This window comes from Cryptotermes secundus, unplaced genomic scaffold (genome assembly GCF_002891405.2).
Source record: "Cryptotermes secundus unplaced genomic scaffold, Csec_1.0 scaffold548, whole genome shotgun sequence".
Lineage (NCBI taxonomy): Eukaryota > Metazoa > Arthropoda > Insecta > Blattodea > Kalotermitidae > Cryptotermes > Cryptotermes secundus.
In genome coordinates this window covers 1,787,674-1,811,530 of record NW_019732380.1, presented here as the reverse complement: position 1 = coordinate 1,811,530, position 23,857 = coordinate 1,787,674, and the positions used below count along the sequence as shown (strand labels likewise).

At 42.2% G+C, this 23,857-nt stretch overlaps 1 protein-coding gene across 2 annotated transcripts in view; it reads left to right on the top strand.

Annotated features, from left to right (window-relative positions):
• The first annotated feature begins 263 nt into the window (after positions 1–263).
• The window catches only part of LOC111867639 (purine nucleoside phosphorylase), a 30,387-nt gene continuing 6,793 nt past the window's right edge, over positions 264–23,857 (top strand). Inside the window, exons 1-3 of one of the 2 annotated variants that reach the window (XM_023857653.2) lie at positions 264–429; positions 5,651–6,003; positions 22,000–22,094. In XM_023857653.2, coding sequence (XP_023713421.1) covers positions 5,834–6,003; positions 22,000–22,094 — 265 coding nt within the window. In that variant the 5' untranslated portion in view covers positions 264–429; positions 5,651–5,833. Of the gene's footprint in view, positions 430–5,650; positions 6,004–11,879; positions 12,195–21,999; positions 22,095–23,857 lie in introns of those variants that run through there. The other variant, XM_023857654.2, reaches the window with a different exon arrangement.

The window sequence follows — 23,857 nt, the reverse complement described above, 5'->3', positions numbered from 1 at the left end:
CTGAGGGTGTCACTATTGCCTTTGGCATGGCCACTTCGCTCCTAGTTATGAATCCATGGGTTGACACTCAACGGGACCAGCACTGAAGTGTCCTGATTCTCTGCTAGTGTGCCTTGGTGAACTAAAAGGGCTTATGATAGAGAGCTATCTCTCATTTTTTTTTTATTTTATTGCCACTGTGGGACTTGTAAGAAAGAGACAGTCGGTGATAGCGAGCGGAGGCGTATAGTAGTTGAAAAGAGCCTCAGAAGAGAGAATGGTATTACAGTCGGTGATAGCGAGCGGAGGTGTACAGTAGTTGAAAGAAGACGCTGAAGAGAGAAGTGGGGGACGGTCGGCGAGCTGGGAGCGAATTGGTGTGGCGAGTGCCAAAAGTTAAGAGAGACGGAGAGGCTAGCCTGGAGGACTAACGTAATATCTATTATCGCTGTAAGCAATATTAATGTAGACAATAATGCAAGGTGTGTGTACTGGAGACCTCGTAATTCATTAACTCCGAAGTGTGTTCCCCTCCCATTTCCGAAGCACCCGTATCCCTGAGACGAAGAACCAATCTCGAGCGACAGTCGTTACAACTCTACTTTGGCGATCGGCTACACAATATTGAATTAAGGCTTTCTGACTGATATACTTATGAAGAAGTCGAAAGAAAGCAGGTGTAAATAAAAGAAAACATTGTTTTGTGGGATCCTGTCTCCTCTAGCACCTTTTACTACAGCCGAGGACATTTATTTTGTCGTGTCAAGGTCAACCCCTGAATCCGCCCCTCCACTTCCTTCTCCTCCACAAAAATGTAGCTACTGCGCAGGAGTGAGAGGTAGCCTTAAAAATCAGTGGCGGGAGGTGAGAGAATGACCTTGACTGACCAAAAGAAATGTCACCGACTGTACTGGACGTTTCTGAATAGTATTTACCGAACAGGTAGTTCCAAAGGTAACGCTCTGGACTTGTATTCAATAGGTATTGGATTCGATTCTCGGCTGGGATACCGGCCAACCTGACAGGTTATTGGTAGCATTCGTCAGTCCCTCCAGGCAAATGCTAGGCTTGTGTCTCAATTATACCCTTACTGTCTCCTTCCAAATACCTTCTAATTCGCATTTAATTCATCCATTTGACAAAATATAATTTGCGATACTGAGCGCCAGGAGAAAAAACAATGATCATATTTAGACAGATGTTAAATCATCCTAGATGATGGATCAGTCCATTATAAAGCCTTAGACGATACGGAAATGTTCGTGCTCCAAGTGGAATTGAAGCCTGAGATCCCAGTGCATGGGCACTTCGAGACCGTGTCATGTGAACTGGCAACTAAGCAATTAATTGGAATACATATTGCATTCCACTACAAATACTTCCTAAATATCTTCTTCTTCAGCCGATTCAAGGATTGAACCATGGTCCGTTCCGAGACTAAAGGATTTGTTGTACCCATCTTCTCGGGCGTCCAGTGTCTCCAATGCAACAGGCTGATATGAGTGACTCTTCGAACGTTGAGGAGGTTTCCTTTCCACTTTCTGGCCGTATCCTTCCACGTACATTATGCCTACTCCATTAGTCTTGATGTTCCTTCACGGTAGGTACAAACTAATCTGTTATTACAAATGCATTCCCACTACGGATATCATGTGTAGGGGGTTTGCGCGTGGGTTACAGGACAGGTTTAGGATTGAATGATTGAGTTTATTGCACCTTATGTACATTCACGCAGTTCGGGGCTGCAGGAAATATATCGCTACCGCTGTTCTACACACTTTACAGTTCACCGTTACACACGCACTAGGGTTCTCAGTCTTCACTAGTCCTATCCTGGCAACGGATACTGTCACTTAAAATCACACATGCATTCTTTTCACAACCTAATTCCTTTCTTGCCATTATTCTGCAACTGTCAACTCAATTCAATTCCTCTGCTCCCAAGCTCATATCCCGGCAGGCTGACGTCTCGAAACTTGACAAACTCTTCTCAACTGAACTCTTCTTTATAACCACTTTGCACGGACTACGCAGAAAATATAGCCTCTTTATTGTTGGGAAGGCGTGTTTATAGCGCCGTTGCATAGCAACGGAAGTTAGTTCAATTGTTACTTGCGTATTCGCTGCCACGGGAATGTGTTTACTGAGTCGTTGCCTAGCAATAAACGTCTATTCTGACTTCACTAATCAGATTTTCGGGAGTCATGTCACAGTAGTATGCTTACTCCATTAGCCTTGATGTTTGTTCAGTGCAGCTAAAACGAATCTGTTATTACAAATGCATCCCATCACGGATATCGGTATGTAGATTATCTGATGACACTGTCAAGCGTCAAGTTATCGGTTTGTAGCGAATAATGAACTGGAGAGAATGGGGAAGGAAGTGGCCATGGCCTGGTTTAAGGTACTGCCACAAAATATCCCTAAAGGGATTTAGTTCTCAGTCGGTGTCCCGATTCGAAGCGGGAACCTCTTGATTCAAGTCAATTCAAAGTCAAAATCACATTGCGACTGACGGTCAGTCAGTATGTCTGTCTTGGTGTCGAGCCCCGACTGAGGCTCATGACCAGATGTTACCTTTTAAATGAAAGTTACTGTCCTGTCCATGTGGGGCGCCCTCTCTGACGAGAGATCGGGTCTGTCATTTGTCAGTCATAGTCGACAGTATTAGTCCATTGTCACTATATTCCTGGAATCTCGCAATAAGGCCTTCGCACTTCATGATATATCTAAAATGTCCACAGTTTGGTCCTGGGCGGAGTATCATGCTAAAAATTCAAGGAGGGTGGTTGTAAGGAATAAATAAATAGACATAAAGAGGTAATAAAGAAATAACGAAAGAATGGAAAAAATAAAGAATCGAATGTGGATCTGATAATTCATAGTTGTTTGGAGTCCCTTTTTACTTATTTAACAGTAGTTGCTGTGTGTACAGTCTCTCTTAATACTATAAAAAAGGTAAAGGTAAATTTGTCCCTGTGCTCAACGAATTAAGCACTACGCCATGAAGGCGTATGGCGAGTGGATGTATAGATCCACATTTTCTTGACCTCGGCACTAGCTGGAGGTGAGTGGTCAGCTTCACGCTCCTGCCGCTTTACCCCCGGGGAAAGAGCCCCCGGTACTCACTGGATAGGAGGTTGTGTGGGAGGCTGGGTGGACCCCATAGTCTGTCTGGACGATTTGAAGAAGAGAAAATTCTTGACCCTACTGGGGTTCGAACTCCGACCCCTCAGTCATCCAGCCCGTAGCCAGTCGCTATACCGACTACGCTACCCCGGCTCTTAACATTATAAAAACATTCCCAAACCTACACAGCAGGCCGCACCATAACTCAAGCGGTTAGTCGCTGGTTTTCCACCGCAGTGGCCCGGGTTCAAACCCGGATCTGGTCAAGTGGGATTTGTGGTGGACAAAGTGGCTCTGGGGCAGGTTTTCTCCGAGTACTTAGGTTTCCCCTTCCAATCTTCATTCCACCAAATTCCCCATTATCATAATCACCCCGGTAAGGTACAATAGGCCAATCAGTGGCCGACGTGCCGAGTGGACCCAGCTTGACCCCCCCCCCACTATGCGAATTAAAAAATAATAAAAAATTAAAATAAAAACTTTGTAGTATATCTTTTGGGGACCCGTATTATTTGTTGGAGTAAACAGCGAATTTTCCATACATTATAGGAGCCCGCAACATTAAACGAAAAGTTCTAAGTTGGCCACCAATGAAACTGAATTCGTGACTCAAGATTCGAAAGATTTCTGCTGTGTCTAGAAGACGCCATGGATGCTTATAACTGAAAATTAAACTAGTAATCTACAGAGATAACATCCGACATCTCTTTCCTACTTTAGATAGACTGTATAAAGGCCTATAGACCAATGCACCTCATTTAACTCAAAGTTTTCGGACTGTTTATCGCGGCCTAGCCACCGGGGGGACGAGTTCGTAAGAATTATTTAAAATACAGGTAACAGGCAACGAAAAACGTCCGCTGCTAGGCAACAGATTCTTAATAAGCAACAAATGAACTGCAACAGAAGGACGTTGTTTTCTACTTGGTCCGTGCCTAGATGTTATAAGCAGGACAATTGAAGCAATGAGTCAGTAGTGAGTCAGTGAAAATTGGTGTGAGATGGCCGTCAGCCTGGGATTTAATTCAGTTGAAGTAATGAGTCATTTCTGGAGTATTAGCCAGCGGGCAACGACGTGAGCACAGAAGCTGAAGAATCCGTTACAAGGAAACGACTAGTGAGGACATAGAAGACTTTATGTGTGCTGTAGTTACGGTGATATTTGAGTGTGTATTTCAGTGAGACTGTTATAGTTAATTGTAGTTACGATCTGTAAGAGGTCAGCACATCCAATTACCAATCCAAACCCCGTCCATAGTCATTCATACACATGACAGTATAGTTGTTGAATTTGAGGTTCTCACAGCTGTGATTGTGTTGTAGTTACATCCAAGAAGATGGCTCTCTTAGAATATATGTATGTATATGTGCACAGATCTGGCAAGACAGTGAGAGCGGCCGCACACCAACTGTGTCCAAGCATCAAAATATGAGACAAAAGACGCAGTCTTGCTTCATTCGTGATTCGTCAGCATCATGACTCAGACCGATGTGAGGAGGTTTTCATAATCTCATTCATTTCAACTGTGCTCCTTTCTTTGCGTCATGTCGCAGACATCGTGTCTTGACTGTTACATGTTTTGACGCATGCCGGTGTGCGGCCTACCTAAGGCAGTAAAGTTTAATAAACGTACTTTCGAATAATGTAGCTTCAGCTGATGAAATATTTCGCTACATTTTCGTGACTCTACGGGACCATTTTATAGCACAATCGGAATAGCGACTGGATACGGGCTGGACGACCGAGAGGTCGGAGTTCGAGTCCCGGTAGGGTCAAGAATCTCTTTTCCGTGTCGTCTAGACCGGTTCTGGGGCCACCCAGCCTCCTATTCAATGGTTACCGGGGGCTCTTTCCCTGGAAGTAAAGCGGCCGGGACGTGAAGCTGACCACTCACCTGCAACTAGTGCCGAGGTCAAGAAAACGTGTATCTCCCCCACACGCCTTCATGACGTACTGCTTAATTAGTCAAGCAGAGGAACAACTTTACTGTAATGTACAGAGGATATAAAGCTGTTTACGTTCCTGCTGTCACCGTACAGCCTGATAGGGACCTGCGACAGTGTGCAGAACTGCCCTTTTCATAATTTTACAACCACGATTTTTAGCTTACTATAGGCTCAGAGAGGCTGTAAAGCTATTTAGGTTCCTGTTTTCACTATACAGCCTAACATGGACCTGCAACAGTGTCCAGAACTGCACTTTTCGTGACTGTACAGGAACACTTTGTAGCTTATTGTAGGTGTAGAGACGCTGTAAAGCTATTTAGGATCCTACTGTCACCGTACAGCCTCGTAGGGACCTGCAACAGTGTGCAGAACTGCACTTTTCACTAACCACAAGATAAAGGGAGTTGCTAATTTTTAAGGGGTTACGGTAACACAAAATTTGCGATCCCCTGCTCTAACTACTTAATCAGCTGTCACTATGCAAAGGCCGTCATTCAAGTTATGAGACATTATCATCAATAAATGCAGCCCGCTCCCCTTTGTAGAAATTGCTGATAATGCATTTTGTTTGTATCTATTTTTCTATCGGTTGTAGGAAATTACCACACCTCCACAGACATGCTTCCGATAAGATGAACTATGACCTCTGAAGAGTCCATAGCTGGGTTTATAAATCAGGCGAACAATATTGTGTCATAGTACTTGCAAGGAAGCTCTTAAGCACAGCAACAGAAGACAAGAAGTTCTAGAGCCAGCTGATTTCAGTCATTTCCCTAGAATGAGTCAGAAGGTGAATGGAAATGCAGTAACTAATGGTTATGCTTCTGAGAACGGTTGTTGTTTAACTAATGGGCTTTCATCAAAAAATGGTTACTCTTCTAAAAATGCTTATTCTTCGTCGCATAATTATTACAAACGCTGCAGATACTTGGACGATGATATCCTGAGGTAAGTTGAAATGCTTGTTGCCTATTAATAATCTAAATTGCTTTAACATTGGACACTATTCATTTTGCTCACAGAATATATTTATTTTATGTATCTTAGAAAAAAATAGCAGCAGTTATTTCCTTAACCTTTAAAGTACGGACTTTTAAATTGTCGGTAACCTGTTGCGGCCGGAATTTAAATGACTCTAAGTCTTCAATATTGAAGAATTTCAGAAAAGAAAACTACATATTTTCCGTTCTATGCAATATAGAAATACGAACTAGAAACTGAAAGCAATAAAATTTTCTGCATATGTGCAAAAGAGCAATTTTTACAAATGAAAATATTCTGTGATTATTTTGTCATGAAATACAAAATATCATCTTTAAGATATATATATATATATATTATAAAATTCCAAAGGACTTACCCGTATTTTTTTCTTGAAGCTTGAGACATGTTGATTTTGTAAAAAAAAAACTCACTGTATACAATAATCTTTTGTTCAGACTGTACGCGAGTATGAAATGCGTCACTTCACGGTTTGTGATAACCGCAGTCAGTGCTCACACTCTGACGCGCGTGCGTCGTTGGCCCAAGTAGCCCTCGACACGCTGACCGTCACACTTTTTACAACAGGTGCTCCTGGTTTACTTTTTTAGCGAACACACGATGTATTTGTTTCCCTTCGGATGGCCAGTGTTGTGAATGTTTCGCCTCTAGCCGACTCAGTTGGGCCCAAGATGAAATTGGCCTCACCCGAGAAACGCCATTGACCGTAATATTCGCCTCATGCAATTGTACAATCAAATTTCGCGGAATTTTTCATGTGTCATTTTTGCACCACATGACTTGTGCAGTCAGTACACATTGAGAATAGTCATGTCGAGAAGGTTGGAAAATAATTTCTTTGTCCATTTCCATGTCCTCCAGGCAACTGCACAACTATTTACCATCCTGTCAGATTTATCCACAAAGCCCATATGCGCATTGTTGTCTTCAGTTACATGGGGTGTGACAGCCTGGCCACATTCATCACGGAAGTTGCCATCTATCGGAGGAGGCTGCATACTCGTCAGAACAGACAGACACACGGCGCTTGCCTTTCCAACGAACAACACTTAGATACTCCTTGTCGGCCACGCCATAGCTCAAGCGGTTAGTCGCTGGCTTCCCACTGCGGCGGCCCGGGTTCGATCCCGGGTCTGGTCAAGTGGGATTTGTGGTGGACAAAGTGGGGTTGGGGCAGGTTTTCTCCGAGTACTTCGGTTTCCCCTGCCAATCTTCATTCCACCAATTGCTCCACAATCACCCTCACCTATCATCTGGGGCTGGTACAATAGGCCAGAAGTGGCCACAGTACAAGGGACTTAGTCCCACCCCACTAGCATTAAAAAAATTAGATGCCCCTTGACTCTTGTAACAATATCCCCCTTTTTCAATTTAATTGATTTGGGGCGAATTTCTTGTGGCATTCCGCGCCTATCATTGCGTACGGTGCCACATGAATTTATTTTCCACTCCAGTACATCATCAAATAATGCAAAACTGAAAATATTGTCCATGTAAATTTTGTGTCCTAAGCCTTCTACTCTCCGAATTAGCTGGTGAACAATGCCATGTGTTGATGTAATTTCTTCTGTTCCCTTTGTTTCCCTAAATATACTGTCATATGAAATATATAGCCGAGAAACTAGCGACATTTTTAAATTTAATACCAAATCTTTTTGTGTTTCTTTGGAATATACTGACGAGAAATCACTCTTCCCTTGAGCAGCACTATGACTTCATCAACAGCAAGATGTTCCTATGCATTGTAAAGCTCACAAAATTTGTTGTTCGGATTGTATTTTGTTCTGCTTTTCCAATCTTGGAATTAATGGCCGTGGGGATTCTTTGCGCTGACCACGCGACACCCTCTATCCGCTAAAGTTGGCATTAACTTCGCCGATAAGCGGCGGTCGCTCGGTATAGTTCGCTTGCGGACTAAAACCACGGAGTATGTTTGTTCGTTTTATCATAAATTAGGTCATCACGATTTAGAGGAGCTTAATTATTTTCAAAATGCAGGAATCTCAAAATGTGGAAGAAACGGGTTCGTAGCATGGAGTTATGATAGAACGAAGTATTGCTCATATCTTGATCAATAATCTTTGAGGCTGTCCCGTTGATCGTGGCCCATTTGAATTATTATTGACAAAAATTTATATAACTCTTCAATTGTAATGTCAGGCTCTGAGCAGAAGGGCATGGAGCAGCTTGGCAAGGCGTAAATTGATGGAAATATCTATTGGTTTCTTCTAAGGAGATATGGAATATTTGCTATAAAAGCAGACTGAAGATGGAAGAGGGCGAGGAATGTGCATTTATATCTGGAGCAGCTGATCTGTTGATTCCACTCGGAGGACCAGTGAAATAATAACTTTGGCGAATATCCGGGTCTTCTATCACGAAACCTAATTTCCGTTTCTTCTGCCTCATGACTTGATGATGTTGATTATGATATATTTGCAAAAGGTTCAATGAACTCATTGAGTTCTTCTAAGCCTTCATCAAATTCCTCTCCCATCAATATTTCTTCCATTCCTTCTGCAACGATAAGTTTTGAATATCGAGCACGTTCTTGAGGTTCCATCTTGGGGGAAGGGGGTTTCCAACTAATTCGAATAAATTATGTTGATTGACAAAGCGACACTGTCACCTGTTAGTAATAGTCGCTAAATATTGATGAAAAACAATTATAATACTAGTCGAAAGAATGCCAGTCCGACACTGATACCGAAAGCCACAGTGAAGAAGACCTCGTTTACTCGCAAAGTATTGTAGCGTGTCGGTTGTGGGACGCGACACAAATAAATTGCGTGAGCCTTCGGATCGGAACGAATTCTTTTATTGGACGCTTATTTGTAAACACACTCATACAATTATTCACTTAGAGCGCTATCACACCGTTAGTACACTCCGGAACTCTTCTGCGAAGTCTGAGCACAACCTGCTTCTGTCTCCCTAGAGTCGAATCCAAAACTGTGAGTACAAAACTCGGAATCTCTTCTGTGACTTACAGTGATTTCACTCGGAATCTCTTGTGATACTTGTGATCTTAACTCTCCGAGTCTCATTTTACTACCGACGGTCAGTCGGCCAGTCTGTCTTGGCATAAAGCTCCCATCTGGGGCTTGCGACCAGATATTTATTACTGTTTGACAGTTACGGTCTTGTTTTTTTTTTTTTGGACGCCCTCTTTGACGAGAGGACGGGTCTGTCTTTTGTATATGCTGCTGGTCCTTGCCAGTGCAGTCTTTCTCGGGTCCGAGTCCCTTGGTACTCGAGACCATGTATTACTGTCTCAAATTTGAGACTTCCCTTTTCGTCGCCTCCTACGACTCTCAGGGTGACGGTGGAGGTATAAGAACCTGCCTCCTCAATAGAAAGCTGTGCTATATTTGGCTGACCAGGTCATGAACTGTCATATGTAAACGTAAATAATATCGAAACCAGTACCGTGATAAACGATTTCATTCCTCAGAGCTAACGAATGAATCACTGACTTGGCCTTGCGTGGTCTTCTTTGGTTTCTACCTGAAGATAACCCATCCTAACTGACAACACTAACAAAGAAGGCACTTGTACAGCGCGGCCACAACGGATTGTTTCTTGCTGTTTCTAACATTCGTACATTAAAGGGTAAACCGGTTGGACTTTCTGATGGAGAGGTTTTCTGCGAGGTAAGAACTGAATTTAAAAATATTTTTTTAGACAAACTTCAGGATTTAAACTGTTAAATGCATGTCTCTCAGAGCCTGATTTAAGGTGGGGGGGGGGAGCGACGGGGGTGGTCGTCCCTGGGAATCAACAAATCAGGAATAGAATTCGCAGATTTTACTGAAACATTTTTGTTTGAAATCAAGAAAAGTTAATTCTTATTTTTAGTTATTATAGGAAATAAACAGAAAGTCTTGTCATGTCCAAAATTTGTTGCTACTAATCGTGGGTTCCATATTTTGATAGCTGCGGGATCTTCAGAGCGCTATATCCGGTCTTGATGTCCCTGTACCAATATCAGTGAACCTTTTTCTCACCGGGTTCGTGGTTTGCATGCTCCTTGACAGACGAAGAAACATGATGAAACCACGCAACAATTAAACATTTTTTCTAAGCGTACCGAAAATTGAATGTGGATCTATGCGTCCACTCCCCCAGACCCCTTCATGGCGTAATGCTTAATTAGTTAAGCACAGGGGCAACTTTACCTTTTTACCGAAAGTATGCATAATTCAAACTGTATATGAAACATTGGCCCTCAGATATATGTTGCTTTGCAATTGCTACATCCCTCTGTGGTCTTGATGTTAATCTGCTAAGAGTACAGTTGTCCCCATGCTTAACTGATTAAGCACTACAGTCTGCTAAAAGTACAGTTGTCCCCATGCTTAACTGATGAAGAACTACAGTTTGCTAGAAGTATAGTTGTCCCCATGCTTAACTGATTAACCACTACAGTCTGCTAAAAGTACAGTTGTCTCCATGCTTAACTGATTAACCACTACAGTCTGCTAAAAGTACAGTTGTCTCCATGCATAACTGTTCATGTACTACGCCGTAAGGACTTTCTTGGGGAGGGGGGCTGGCTATATAGACCCAAAGATATAAATTATTTTGTCATATACTTAGTGTTAGCCAGGGGCCGCGCCATAGCTCAAACGGTTAGTCTCTGGCTTCCCACCGCGGCGGCCCGGGTTCGATCCCGGGTCTGGTCAAGTGGGATTTGTGGTGGACAAAGTGGAGCTGGGCAGGTTTTCTCCTAGTACTTCGGTTTCCCCTGCCAATCTTCATTCCACCACTTGCTCCACAATCACCCTCACCTATCATCTGGGGCTGGTACAATAGGCCAGAAGTGGCCGCAGTACAAGGGACTTAGTCCCACACCACTAGCAATAAAAAATAGTGTTATCCAGAGTGTGTCGAATTCATACGACATAAGCAAGTGCTAGAATCTGTCTATTAATATGGAATCACATTTCCAGTATTGAGGAATGCATACGCTCCATTAAAATTATTTAATACAGAGACCAACTGTGCCGATAAATAATCCGGATAAATTGTACATCTTAATGAGAAAACCGCCTCTGTGGTCTAGTGGTCAGAGTTGCTGCCTACAGATCCAGAGGTCCCGGGTTCGATTCCTGGAGCTACCAGATATTCTGAGAAGTAGCGGGTCTGGAGCGGGTTCCACTCAGCTTCGTAAGGATAATTGTGGAGCTATTTCAAGGAAATAGCGGCTCCGGTATGGAAAAACGAGATTAACGGCCGTTGAGATCCGTTGCGCTAACCATGTGACACCCTCTATCCACAAAAGTTGGCAATAACTTCGCCGACAAGCGGCTGTCCCTCGGTCGGTATAGTTCGCTTGCTGACTACAGGCCACAGAGTTTATTTTTTTTAACGTTAAACGTTACTTTGTATTTGACCCATAAATCTTCAAATAAGTTTAACGTATGACTTTTGTTATAGGCCTCCCAAGGACAAATTTTATAAAAATTCGTAAACTAGATATTGGGAAAAATAATGCGGACTGACGTACTGACTACAGATGATACCTCCTTATCGTCAGTCCATTGTTATGTACTTTGTGCAGACAATGCTTGGAAATATTCACGCTTCCGTGCTTGTTCTCATGTTTAAAGAATAAAGCACTTTCGAATGGCTGAAATGATAATGCTTGGAAATATATACACTTCCGTTTTTGTTCTGACGTTTAAAAAATAAAGCACTTTCGAATGGCCGACATTTTATTTCACTGCAATAATTGTATCATGAGCAACGAAGCACGTCAATGAAAATAGGAATGCAACCGTCAGTTGTTCCTGCCGGTATCCGTGGGCTGGACTATTGAGTCCCCGTTATCTACCGCCTGGGCTGCCGGAGGCAGAAAGATTGCAGTTGGCAGTATCGTCCGGTATCGTTAACCGGTCGAGTATTGTTTCAAGATATCTCAGCACTGCTCAGAACACGTCGGATTTCCTTGTAATTAAGAAATCAAGAAGTATTTATTTCTCACGAGTTAAAAAGTCTCATTTCGGTGGAGAAACGTTTAGTGTTTCTTAACAGTCTGTTCATACAGATTCCACGGATGATTGCAATATGTTATCAGTAGTGTGTCCGGATGATATAATAATCGTAAACGCCTGTGGAGGCCCTTGTAGAGAAAGGTAAAGTAAAGTTGTCCTTAAGTAATTAAGCACAACGCAAAGTAGGCGTATAGGGGAGTGGATGTTTAGGTCCATATTTTCTTGACCTCGGCACTAGTTATATAGAGGAAGGTACAGTTGTTAATTTAGTGGTTTTGTATTGTACTGTAGTGTATTATTTTTGGTGGGGGTAATTTGTATTAGCTCAAAGCACTATGATCATTTATGGGTCTATTATGTTCCCTCGATCATACTTAGTAGGGCCCTTCAAAAGTCCCTGACTTTAATGTTATGCAGTGGCTTTAGTTTTATTAATGTTACTGTACTTTCTTTAATGTTATTTCCGAAATTTATGTTGAATTATAGCAAAGAAGGCATAGTGTGCCCTTATTTTATTGAAATCTGCAGGAAAGCATAAGGTGTAAAATTTAGAGCCTTGTAAACGGAGACACAGTTTGTGCATATTGAAGCAATAAGATCGTTTGTTTTTGTGTAATCAATGTATAAGCGCTGCCTCAAAGTTTTACCCTGTAATAATAGTTCTTCATATTAATTAAGAAACATGAGCAAGAAGTTATTCTGGCCATGTAAGTGAAGTAGCATTATCAGAAAGATCTCACCAGCTGAAATGCGAAAGTGCTTCGCAAGAACTTGTGTTGGATCAGATATATTGATCTTCTGTGAAGTGTCACGGTGACGGAGTAAGAAGGGTGCATGTTACTGGGCGGGGGTTCCTTCTCCCTAGCAATCGATTCGACAACACAAAGAATTTTCTGCAAGCACAGCCAAAAGGAAAGGACAGCCAGTTCAGTCAAATCTCTGTCGGTAGCGTAGTTGGTTGCGGCACTGTGCTACAAGCCGGAAGGTCGCGGGTTCAAGTCCCAATGAGGTCATTGGATTTTTATCAGTTGACCTAATCCTTCCAGCCGCACTATGGTCCTGGGGTTGACTCAGCCTCTAACAGAAAAAAGTACCAGGAATTAATTAAATAATTTTCCTGGGGAGTAAAGCGCGGCCGACACGTAAGGCTGACCTTACCGTCATCTTTGAGCCGATTGTCTAGATAATGTGGGACCCTCAACGTCTCACAACCATATGGGCCTTCACGGCCTGTTACAGGGATATCTTTTCTTTTTTTTTTACTTTTTACTCTGTTATTCACATATATGTATCGACGACTGCCAGTAACATATCGGGGATCAAAGTCGCGTACTGTAAGGAACATTCTGTTTTGAACCCGGAGGCGAGCTATCCTGTTATCTGAGCTCTTATACAACATTCTGGGATAGTAATTCAAGTTTATACGTCCAACTGATACATGTAAAGGTAAAGTTGACGCTGTGCTCAACTAATTAAGCACCACGCCATTGCGTATTTTCTTGACCTCGGCACTAGCTGGAGGTGAGTGGTCAGCTTGACGCCCCGTCAGATTTACCCCCAGTAATCGACTGGATAAGGGGTTGCTGGACCCCAGAGCCGGTCTGGAGGACGTGGAGAAGAGAAAATTCTTGACCCTGCCGGGACTCGAACTTCGATCCCTCGGTCGTCTAGCCCGTAGCCAGTCGCTATACCGACTGCGTTATCCCGGGTTCCATAGTTGTTACATGTACCCAGCATAAATATCGTCTTTGCCATACACTTTTATCCTGATGATGGAAGTCCATGTTTTCAGTATGGTCAGGGTTGGGCAGTTATTTGTCAGACCCCATCGCCAACCTAGGTATGCTTTATGGGCCGCAAATATTTATCATTGTAAAATTTTAAATATTAATTTTAGGTCCGCTCTTGGTGTGCATGCAGTACCGTAGTTGGTTGAGGCCCTATGCTACAAGCCGGAAGGTCGCGGGTTCGATTCCCGATGAGGTCATTGAATTTTTCAATTGATCTAGTACTTCCAGCCGCACTATGGCCCTGGGGTTGGCTCTGCCTCTAACAGAAATGAGTATCAGAAATCTTCCTGGGGTTAAAGGGCGTCTGGCCGGTGCGTAAGGCTGACCTCACTGCAATCTGTGAGCCGACTGTGTAGAACATGAGGGAGCCGCGACGTCTCACAACCCTATGGGCCTATTAAGGGTATATATTAGTTAATAGATTTTGACAGTAGTAAGTGTTCGGTTCTGGTATTCTAGACTGTGACGCCGTGTATTCTTGTAGAGTCTTGTACATGACTACACGGTAGGGTATATAATACACGCGAGTTTAAAAGAATTTAAGAACAATTATGTAGCACACTTTTATCGATTCATAATCAGTGTAATAACCATACAAATATAACTTTAGTTAGAAATATACATTAAATCTCGCTAACGTATTTCACGAGCTGTTGAAATCGTTGATATAATCATAATAAGCCAATTCCGTTAATCAGAAGAGTGATGACGCGGGCCCACTGTTGCAATATTCATTACTGCTTCATGGCAGTCATCAGCCATTGCAGCTCTAGCTTTGTATTTTTTCGGCTTATTTTACAAGGCTCTCAGTGTCTAGACTGCTTAGCGTAACATGGTATGATGAGTCGCGAATAAAGAATTAAAAAGGGTTTTAAAGGAAGCGATCGTGGCCTGGTACTATCCCGGGATTTGCCTGGAGGGACTGAGGAAGACCACAGATATTTTTAATCAACATAGTCTGTGTCCCGTCTAAGGTTCGAACCGACTACCATACAAATGCAAGTGTAGAGCTTTATCGCTAAACAGAATTGGGTATTTAGTTAACTCCACCACAGAAAAAACAAAACAGACTGAAACTCCGTGGCTATAGTCCGCAAGCAAACTATAGCGACCGAGTGACCGCCGCTTGTCGGCGAAATTAGTGCCAACGTTTGTGGATAGAGGGTGTCTTGTGGTCAGCGCAACGAAACCCCACTGCCGTTAATTTCGGTTTTCTAGACCGGAGCCGCTATTTCCTTGAAATAGCTCCTCAATTATCCTCGCGATGCTGAGTGGACCCCGTTTCAGGCCCACTACTTCTCAGAATATCTGGCACCGCTGGGAATCGAACCCGGACCTCTGGATCTGTAGCCAGGAACTCTGACCACTAGACCAAAGAGGCGGACCCACCACAGGAAATATCTTCAAATATGCACATCGAAAATTTTAACATAAACATCCTTTGACTGAAATTTCTTACTTTGAGGAATACACGGGTGTTAAAGGGAGGCATTATTATTATTATTATTATTATTATTATTATCTTTTTTTTCTCATGGGGTGAGACTGAGTCCACTTTGTACTGCGGCCACTACTGGCCTATTGTACCAGCCCCGGATGGTAGGTNCCCCGTTTCAGGCCCACTACTTCTCAGAATATCTGGCACCGCTGGGAATCGAACCCGGACCTCTGGATCTGTAGCCAGGAACTCTGACCACTAGACCAAAGAGGCGGACCCACCACAGGAAATATCTTCAAATATGCACATCGAAAATTTTAACANAGTGCCACTTTGTCCACCACAAATCCCACATGACCTGACCCAGGCCCCTGCGGTGGGAAACCGGCTACTAACCGCCTGATCTATTGCGCGGCCTTGAAGAGAGGCCTAGTGAATTTTNTTAAAGGGAGGCATTATTATTATTATTATTATTATTATTATTATTATTATTATTATTATTATTATTATTATCTTTTTTTTCTCATGGGGTGAGACTGAGTCCACTTTGTACTGCGGCCACTACTGGCCTATTGTACCAGCCCCGGATGGTAGGTGGTGATGATGAATGTGGAGCAGTCGGTGGAATGAGAATTGGCAAGGGAAACCGAAATACTCGGAGAAAGCCTGCCCCAGTGCCACTTTGTCCACCACAAATCCCACATGACCTGACCCAGGCCCCTGCGGTGGGAAACCGGCTACTAACCGCCTGATCTATTGCGCGGCCTTGAAGAGAGGCCTAGTGAATTTTAAAAGTGACATTGACCTGAATTTCTCCATAAACAATAAATCGCTTCTCAAATCAGCGATCTCCGCCTGTATATCAGCTGTGAATTTATCAGTGTTAGATAGGGCAGCCGATAACAAGTGCTTCCGTGTTAATTTGAGATGCTGGAATGATTGCTAGCCTGTCTGAAAATGTTGGAGGCCCGGAAGGGGCGTCTGAGCTGGTGCTCTATCTTATTTTTTGTCAAGATATATTAACAATTCATTATCTTTACAAAATTGAATGTAAAATTGTCCTGTGCGTAATTAATTAATTAAGCACTATGCCATGAAGACACATGATGGAGTGGAGGTATAGCTCAAGATTATTGACCTCGGTACTAGATGGAGGTGGTTGGTCAGCTTCAAGCCCCTGCCGCTTTACCCCCGGAAAAAGAGTCCACAGTAACCATTGGACAGGTGGCTGGATGGGCCCCATAGTCGGTCTGGACGCTGCGGGAGAAGAGAAAAATCTTATCCGTGCCAGGAATCAAACCCTGACCTTGCAACCTGAAGTCCATTACTACACGGACTGAGCTATCCTGACTCATTTCCTTCCATAATTTGGAATTTACAGTTTTTTTTCTTCAGATTACATCGCTTCCTCCCAACTCTCTTGCATTCAGTCAGTAGCCATCTTCAGTTCGACGCTGTATAATCTTTGTAACTGAAAGCACATCGTCCAATACACTGGCTTCATGAGTCAGAATCTTTTCCTTCTTGGGAAGCTGATACTGGCTAAGCTGGTCAAGAATTGGCAATACATTAACGTGTTCGCCAATACCCACCACTGCTCCTTACTCTGGGCCAGACGTAACCAGTGCACACAGTTTATTCCTTTAACAACCTTTTTCCTATTATCATGCAAAGTAGTTGTTCCCTTCGTGTTTTCCGTTACGTATGAGGAGACTTTTCACCATTGACGATACTGATGTTGCACAAACACAGCTTGGGTATTTTGAAGTTCTATGTAAACTGTGAAAACGTTAAGCAAAGTAACAGATAATTACGTAATTACACTATCGGGACGTACTGCCTTCAGTTCTGTCATTGCTTACGTCATAACGTTACTGATAACCTCTGTAACATAGATGTATCAAACATTCTAGCAGATATATCACATCTGCTATTGAGTAATATATTATAATAATTGGTTCACTTCGGATATTTTAAAAAAAATATCACTAGCTTGAGCTGTTGCTGTGTAGATCGAACCGTCTCTAAAACGTCTATGAGGTTGCATCATTATGAGATAGTGCTTTACGAGGTGCTATCGGAAAGTTCCCGGACTAGGTAAAAAAAGAAAAAGAAAAGGTGGCTTAACTTGCTCAATTTTGGCTGTCGTCTCCTCCAGAATAGTCTCCTTTGGAACGCATACAACGATCCCATCTTCTTTTTCCACTTTTCAAAAGCATCCGTGAAAGTCGTGTCGAGTGCCGCTTGCAGTTCCCTTTCGATATCAGTCACTTTCAAAACGTCGTCCCTTCAGTTTCATTTTCAGATTGGGAAACAAAGCGAAGTCGCAGGGGGCTAAGTCCGGCTAGTAGAGAGGAACTGTTTTCTTAGCGGTCCTTTCCAAGATATTGTCGCGTGTTGCCTATATAACGCGACAAATTCACGCAGGTCTCAGATTTAGCGAATAAGTTTATTGGTCAATCGCTTTTACACACGCAAGTACAATTGCACCGCTACCCTCGGTCAAGTATCTTGGGCTCTTGTCGAAGAACTCTTTCTGCTAGAGTCGAATACAAACTCAATACAAGCTCAATTGTAAACTGTCTGGTCCAAGTTACATTGCGACTGATGGTCAGTCAGTCTGTCTTGGTGTCGAGCCCCGGTTGGGGCTCATGACCAGATTTTTTTCTTTTTGTTTTTTCCTTATATGAAAGTTACTGTCCTGTCCATTTGGGGCGCCCTCTCTGACGAGAGGTCGGGTCTGTCATTTATCAGTCACAGTCCGTATTAGTAAGTCCATTGTCAGTATTTGTATATATTCACAAATTTAATCTTAATTTCTATTTCTATGTACAATATACACAATGCCTCTGTCAATCCAGGCTCAGTACAGCAGATTATGCCCTATTTCTAGTAGTGTTCGCTACCACAGCAGTCTAGTCACTTGATAGGTCGCATGTCGGACCGCCGCCAAGTTTAAACCTCTTATACTTTCTGCGTCGTGCTTCGCCTTGTCCGATGTTGCGAACATTCTCATTCTCATGATTTTGTATGACTTCTGCTTGTTTCCTGCATAATTGTGTTATATAGTCATATACGTACGGGATTTTGGATGCCATGTGCAGCTGAACTTTTGTAACCTGGTCTCGGACAGAATATAGGGCACCATGTGGGNGATTTTGGATGCCATGTGCAGCTGAACTTTTGTAACCTGGTCTCGGCCGCTGCCATGCAACGAACCCTCTGTTGTCCTTTCATCTCCGGGGAAACGCGTTTGTTGCTTAAAGTATTCCTAGGCAACTGCCCACTGTTACTGCGTTTCCATGGAAGTACCCCTTCCGGATTGCCGGCACGCGACAATATTATAACCAGGACAGTTTGGAGTAATAAGTCGGTCTGTGAAGAGAAGACTTAATAGGTGCAGATGAGTTCAGTTGTGAGGTATTAGCCAGAGGACAACGACGTGAACACGGAATCTGAAGAACATCCACTGATAGAAGCCGTTACCAGGAAACGAATAATTGAGACTGCAGTAAGCCATGGGAAGGTATGAGGGAGTAGAAGTATAGCTCCATCACTTTTTACCTCGGCACTAGATGGAGATGGTCAGTTTCACGCCCCGGCAACTTTACCTCTGATACATACTGAATAGGAGGCTAGGTGGGCCACAGAGCAACTCTGGACACTGTGCAGAAGAGAAAAATATCTTGACCCTGTTAGGAATTGAACCTCGGCAGCCCAGCCAGTAGTCGGTCACGGTGCTGTCTGAGCTATCCTGTTTCAATATAGAAACATAGTCTACATCCAATTGGGGTCAAAATGCATAATGATTTTACATTTCTAGTGAAGACTATAAAGACCTCCTCTGAGGTCTAGTGGTCAGAGTTCCTGGCTACAGATCCAGAGGTCCTGGGTTCGATTCCCGGCGCTACCAGATTTTCTGAGTAGTAGTGGGTCTGGAATGGTGTCCACTCAGCCTCGTGAGGATAATTGAGGAACTGTTTCAAGGAAATAGCGGTTCCGGTCTAGAAAACCGAGATTAACGGCCCTGGAGATCCGTTGCGCTGACCATGCGACACCCTGTATCCGCTAAAGTTGTAATTAACTTCGCCTACAAGCGGCGGTCGCTCAGTCGGTATAGTTCGCTTGCGGACTACAGGCCACGGAGTTTATTTACTGAATACTATAAATAGTATATTTTATAAAAATCCTTTAATCTGAAGAGGATGTTCTTGAAATCATATGGACTAACAAATAAAACAGACATAAGTTGTAAATTGCTTTTTTCTGAAATATGACGCCGTGTGATATAGTATATATTTATCGACGTTTTGATGGAAGCTGCTGCCTCCATCTGCAAGATAAAAATTGAGGCAGCACATTTCTGTGAAAGGGCAGTGAATATTTGACAGACTATAGTGGGGTTACATCCCAGAAGACTTCTCTTCAAAATCACTGCCCTGAGAACCATAGATCTCACAAGATACAGTTATAGGAATGTACATGCTGATACGAAACAGATATATATTGTACGATTATCCAAAATATTGACGGAAATTAAGTTTCCCTTTCAGAATGTGAAACATTCTGAGGGGTTCTAAGTATTGCTGTGTTTTATATATTTTACGTTTCATCTTCTTACCTTCTCGTACAGGACAAATACTTATTATTCTTAGTCGCCTCTCACATTTTACTAAGTTTAACCTTTGATCTCTGAAAGAATTCTCCAATTAGAGAGCTTCATGATGAAAGAATCATGACGGCCGAAGGTCAATGGGAATGAAGTCGCATAAGTTCTCTTAGGGTCCGAAGTGCATGTGCCATTTTAGTGAGAAATCCTGAAGGAAAATAGTCATGTAGAGAAAGACATAGGCATGCTTGGGGAATGATTATAAACTGTATCTTAAAGGAGTCCCCTCGAGGACTACCGTTTTGTGGAGAGAAGATTTGTGCACCACAGTGACCCAGAGAGCTATGCTGGCGTTAACGTAAGCTCTTGGTAGGGCCACCTATGCCACACAGGTCAAAAGGTAAGGGCCAGACGAAACGTAGTCTCTGGTGCTCCAGGTTGGAGGTTGAGCGTGGGGCTAACGATCCAACCGCAGAAAAATATATTGCTGCGAAACAACGTGGGAGGCCTAGACCCACACAAGGCTGTAGTGACAGTAAAGAGAAAACTTGGGCTGTATTCGTCTGGCACAAGGTGGAAGTCAATGATGGTTTGTTTGATGTTGGTCCTAAACCTTCATGTTTTATGAAAGCTGGGGAATTTCTTGACTAGCTGAACGACTAATTGGCTTCTCAACAAAAGATTCTATTCCATGGAATTCATTTATTTATTTACTTATTTGCCCATAAATACATAAGTATCGGTGGTTGTAGAAATATCTAATCTAATGTATGAAGAGGAGTGTTTATTTATAAATGCCCCCACCGTTGTACCATTTTTGACTAAATTTGGCAATATGGTGGAGGGCCTCCATGGGGAGACTTCAGACGTTTTAAAACATTAAATTTTTAAATTCAAGTGTTCCTTAAACATGTTTGAAATCCCTCCAAAATAGTTTCTTATTTCTTGAGAACCACTCTCTCAAGAGTATTGAGTTTTCTTTTGGGTCCGATAGAGCTTAGAAAGAAATCTCGCTTGCTATCTATATCTGTTACTATTCTTGAGGTATATAATTTTCAGTTTTACAAAAACAAACGGCAATTAAAGATGCGAAAAGGCAAGGATTTACGTTGTAATGGATTAGTTAACTTTCATACAAATCGGTTACTTAACATTAATATTGCCACGTGTTAGTGGCAGGACACGGAGTTTGGATTGGTAATTGGATATATTGAACACTTATAGCTTGTAACTATAACGGACTAATCGATTTACACACTCTAAAGACCACTGCAACTGCAGCATTCATAGTCTTCTATGCCTTTACTAGTCGTTGCTTGCTAACGGCTTCTATCAATGGGTATTCCTTTGCTTCTGTACTCATGTCCATGCTGGCTGGTGACTGATTCACAGCTAAGTACATAGCATGGCAGTAAATTGCTGCTGGCCGTCGCCAGCATACGAGTAGTTAATCTTGGTATCGTGTCCCTTCCGGACGAAGACGCGGATGGGTGGTTAATATTAAAATGGATCCAAGACAGAATGGGGTGGTATGGACTGGACTGATCTAGCTCAGGATAGGGACCAGCGGAGGACTCTTGTGAACACGGTAATGAACCTTCGAGTTCCATAAAATAATGGGAGATTCTTGAGCATATGCACTACTGACTGCTTCTCAAGAAGGGCTAAGCTCCATGGAGTTAGTTATTTACTGATGCTGCAGGTAGCTCGGGCTCTGTGGTGTCCAATAACTGGGTGAATACCGAATGATTTGTTGGCAAGAATGCGAAAGGAAGTGATTATTTTCCAATTTGAGGTACTCTTAAGGCATTTGTCTCAAGTGACTCAAGAAAACAATGAAAATCCCAACAAGTGTAACCGATTTTTGGGCTGAAATGCAATTGTTTGTGAAAATCACAGTCATGGAAAGAAAGGAAGCTGTAGAATAGTAAAGTATATACGGGAGCCGCGCAAAGTTAATGTTTACTTCTTAGATTGTAGCTGTCTGGTAAATAATTATAGCTAAACACATGACATATTCTGATAGATATGACTATAGCTGAAACTTCTGTGAACGTTTTATGTTGTAATATCATGAATACAAAAAGTAATAATGACGCTTACTTCCAGTTATACTTATGATGACGTGCAAGAGACTTCAGTCTTTCTGCTACGGAAGACAAAATACAGACCTGCGATTGGAATCATTTGTGGTTCCGGCCTTGGTAAGATATTTTTACAAGCTTTCTGTTTCAATTTTTATTAAGTCCAGAAAAAATATAAATGTAATGAGATACTTCTTATATCACTATCGATTACTCTTTTTAGATATATCGACGACATGTTGCATGATTGTATATATAGATGTTAGCAACGATGCCCATCATACCAAAAGTAGAATTAAACAGAACGAATATGATAAATTGCAATAGAAAACAGCAGAATTAACATTTTTTGGAGTTTATATTCCTACTTCTCTGTAATTTACATATTTTGTAAAGATTTCTTCTTGTACATGAACTTTCTTCATTGAATAACAGTGTAAAGAATTACATTGTATATTACTAACCAACGGTGTAAACTGAAGTTAAGTAAGAATATATATATATTGTGACGTGTCGGCTGTGTGACTTGACACGAATAAATTGCGTGAGCCTTCGGATCGGAACGAATTATTTTATTGGACGCTTATTTGTACACACACTCGTACAATTATTCACTTAGAGCGCTACTGTACCGTCAGTACACGTACACTCTGGAGCTCTTCTGCGAAGTCTTAGCACAACCTGCTTCTATCTCGCTAGAGTCGAACCCAAAACTGTGAGCATCAGAATCCCTACAGTGACTTACAAAATGTGATTTCACTCGGAATCTCTTGTGGTACTTGTGATACTTGTGATACTGAACTCTCGCTGGAGTTGCACTCTCTTATACATCCAGCGTTGGAACGGGACAGGGGATACCTTATCGAAGGGTTAATTCATCCATTGTTACGCAACGAACAATCCGTTGCTTAGGAAATGCTAGCCCTACTCAATACAGAACAGCATGTAGAAGTGTTTGGTTTCATCCGTTGTTACGCAACTTACAATCCGTTGCACGGATATTCCTATACAACTGTCTGTTGGTATTCACTTCGTCGCTGTGGGTACTCAGCAATTTCCATATATTCGTTGCCGCTGAAGTATGTGTTCGCGTTGCAGCCCTTGCGCAGCGATGGACTTCATATAGCACGTCACAGTATGTATCAGCAAGAAAAGATGAGGTATTCGTAATTTATTAATCGTCACCCCCCCCAATATTATTAAACAACGTAACAATTTCTCACTGTGTTTGATAGCTTATATGTATGGGCACCAGTAGGGAGGATAGGAAAGCCAAACGTCTGTCCTCTCTGGATATTTTTTAAAGGATTGGAATTGGGGAAATGAAGGAAAACTGCCAAATAATTATCATGAAAATTCAAAACAGGTTTAAAAATATTCTTATGTTCATTAGAGTTTAGGACGATCAGCGAGAATACTCTTTAGCAGCTTGAACGTAAATTTGTAAGCAAATTTTATTGTCTCCCCACTTTGGATACTGGCTGCCACCCTTTGAAAAAATCCTGATATTATCCACACATGTAGGCCTTAGGAAATAGGTGCTTTTTAATGCTTTATCGCGTATGGTCACAAAATATCGGTCAAGTTGCAACATGCGCCGTTACTTTGTTATCGCCTACTTCTTTTGTATGAAAGATATATGAATATACAGTTATATACAATATATACCGTATTTACGCATGTATAGGCCGCGTGCGTGTATAGGCCGCAGCACAATTTTCAGACAGAAATTATAGAAAAAATAATTTTCTTGGAATATTATTTCAGGAGTAGAACACTCTGTATTACTAATTATGAATATATATATTTTTTAATGAAGTGTGATTTCGAATATTTCGAATATAAGCCGCACCCCAGATTTCCTCTTGAATTTTTGGCAAAAA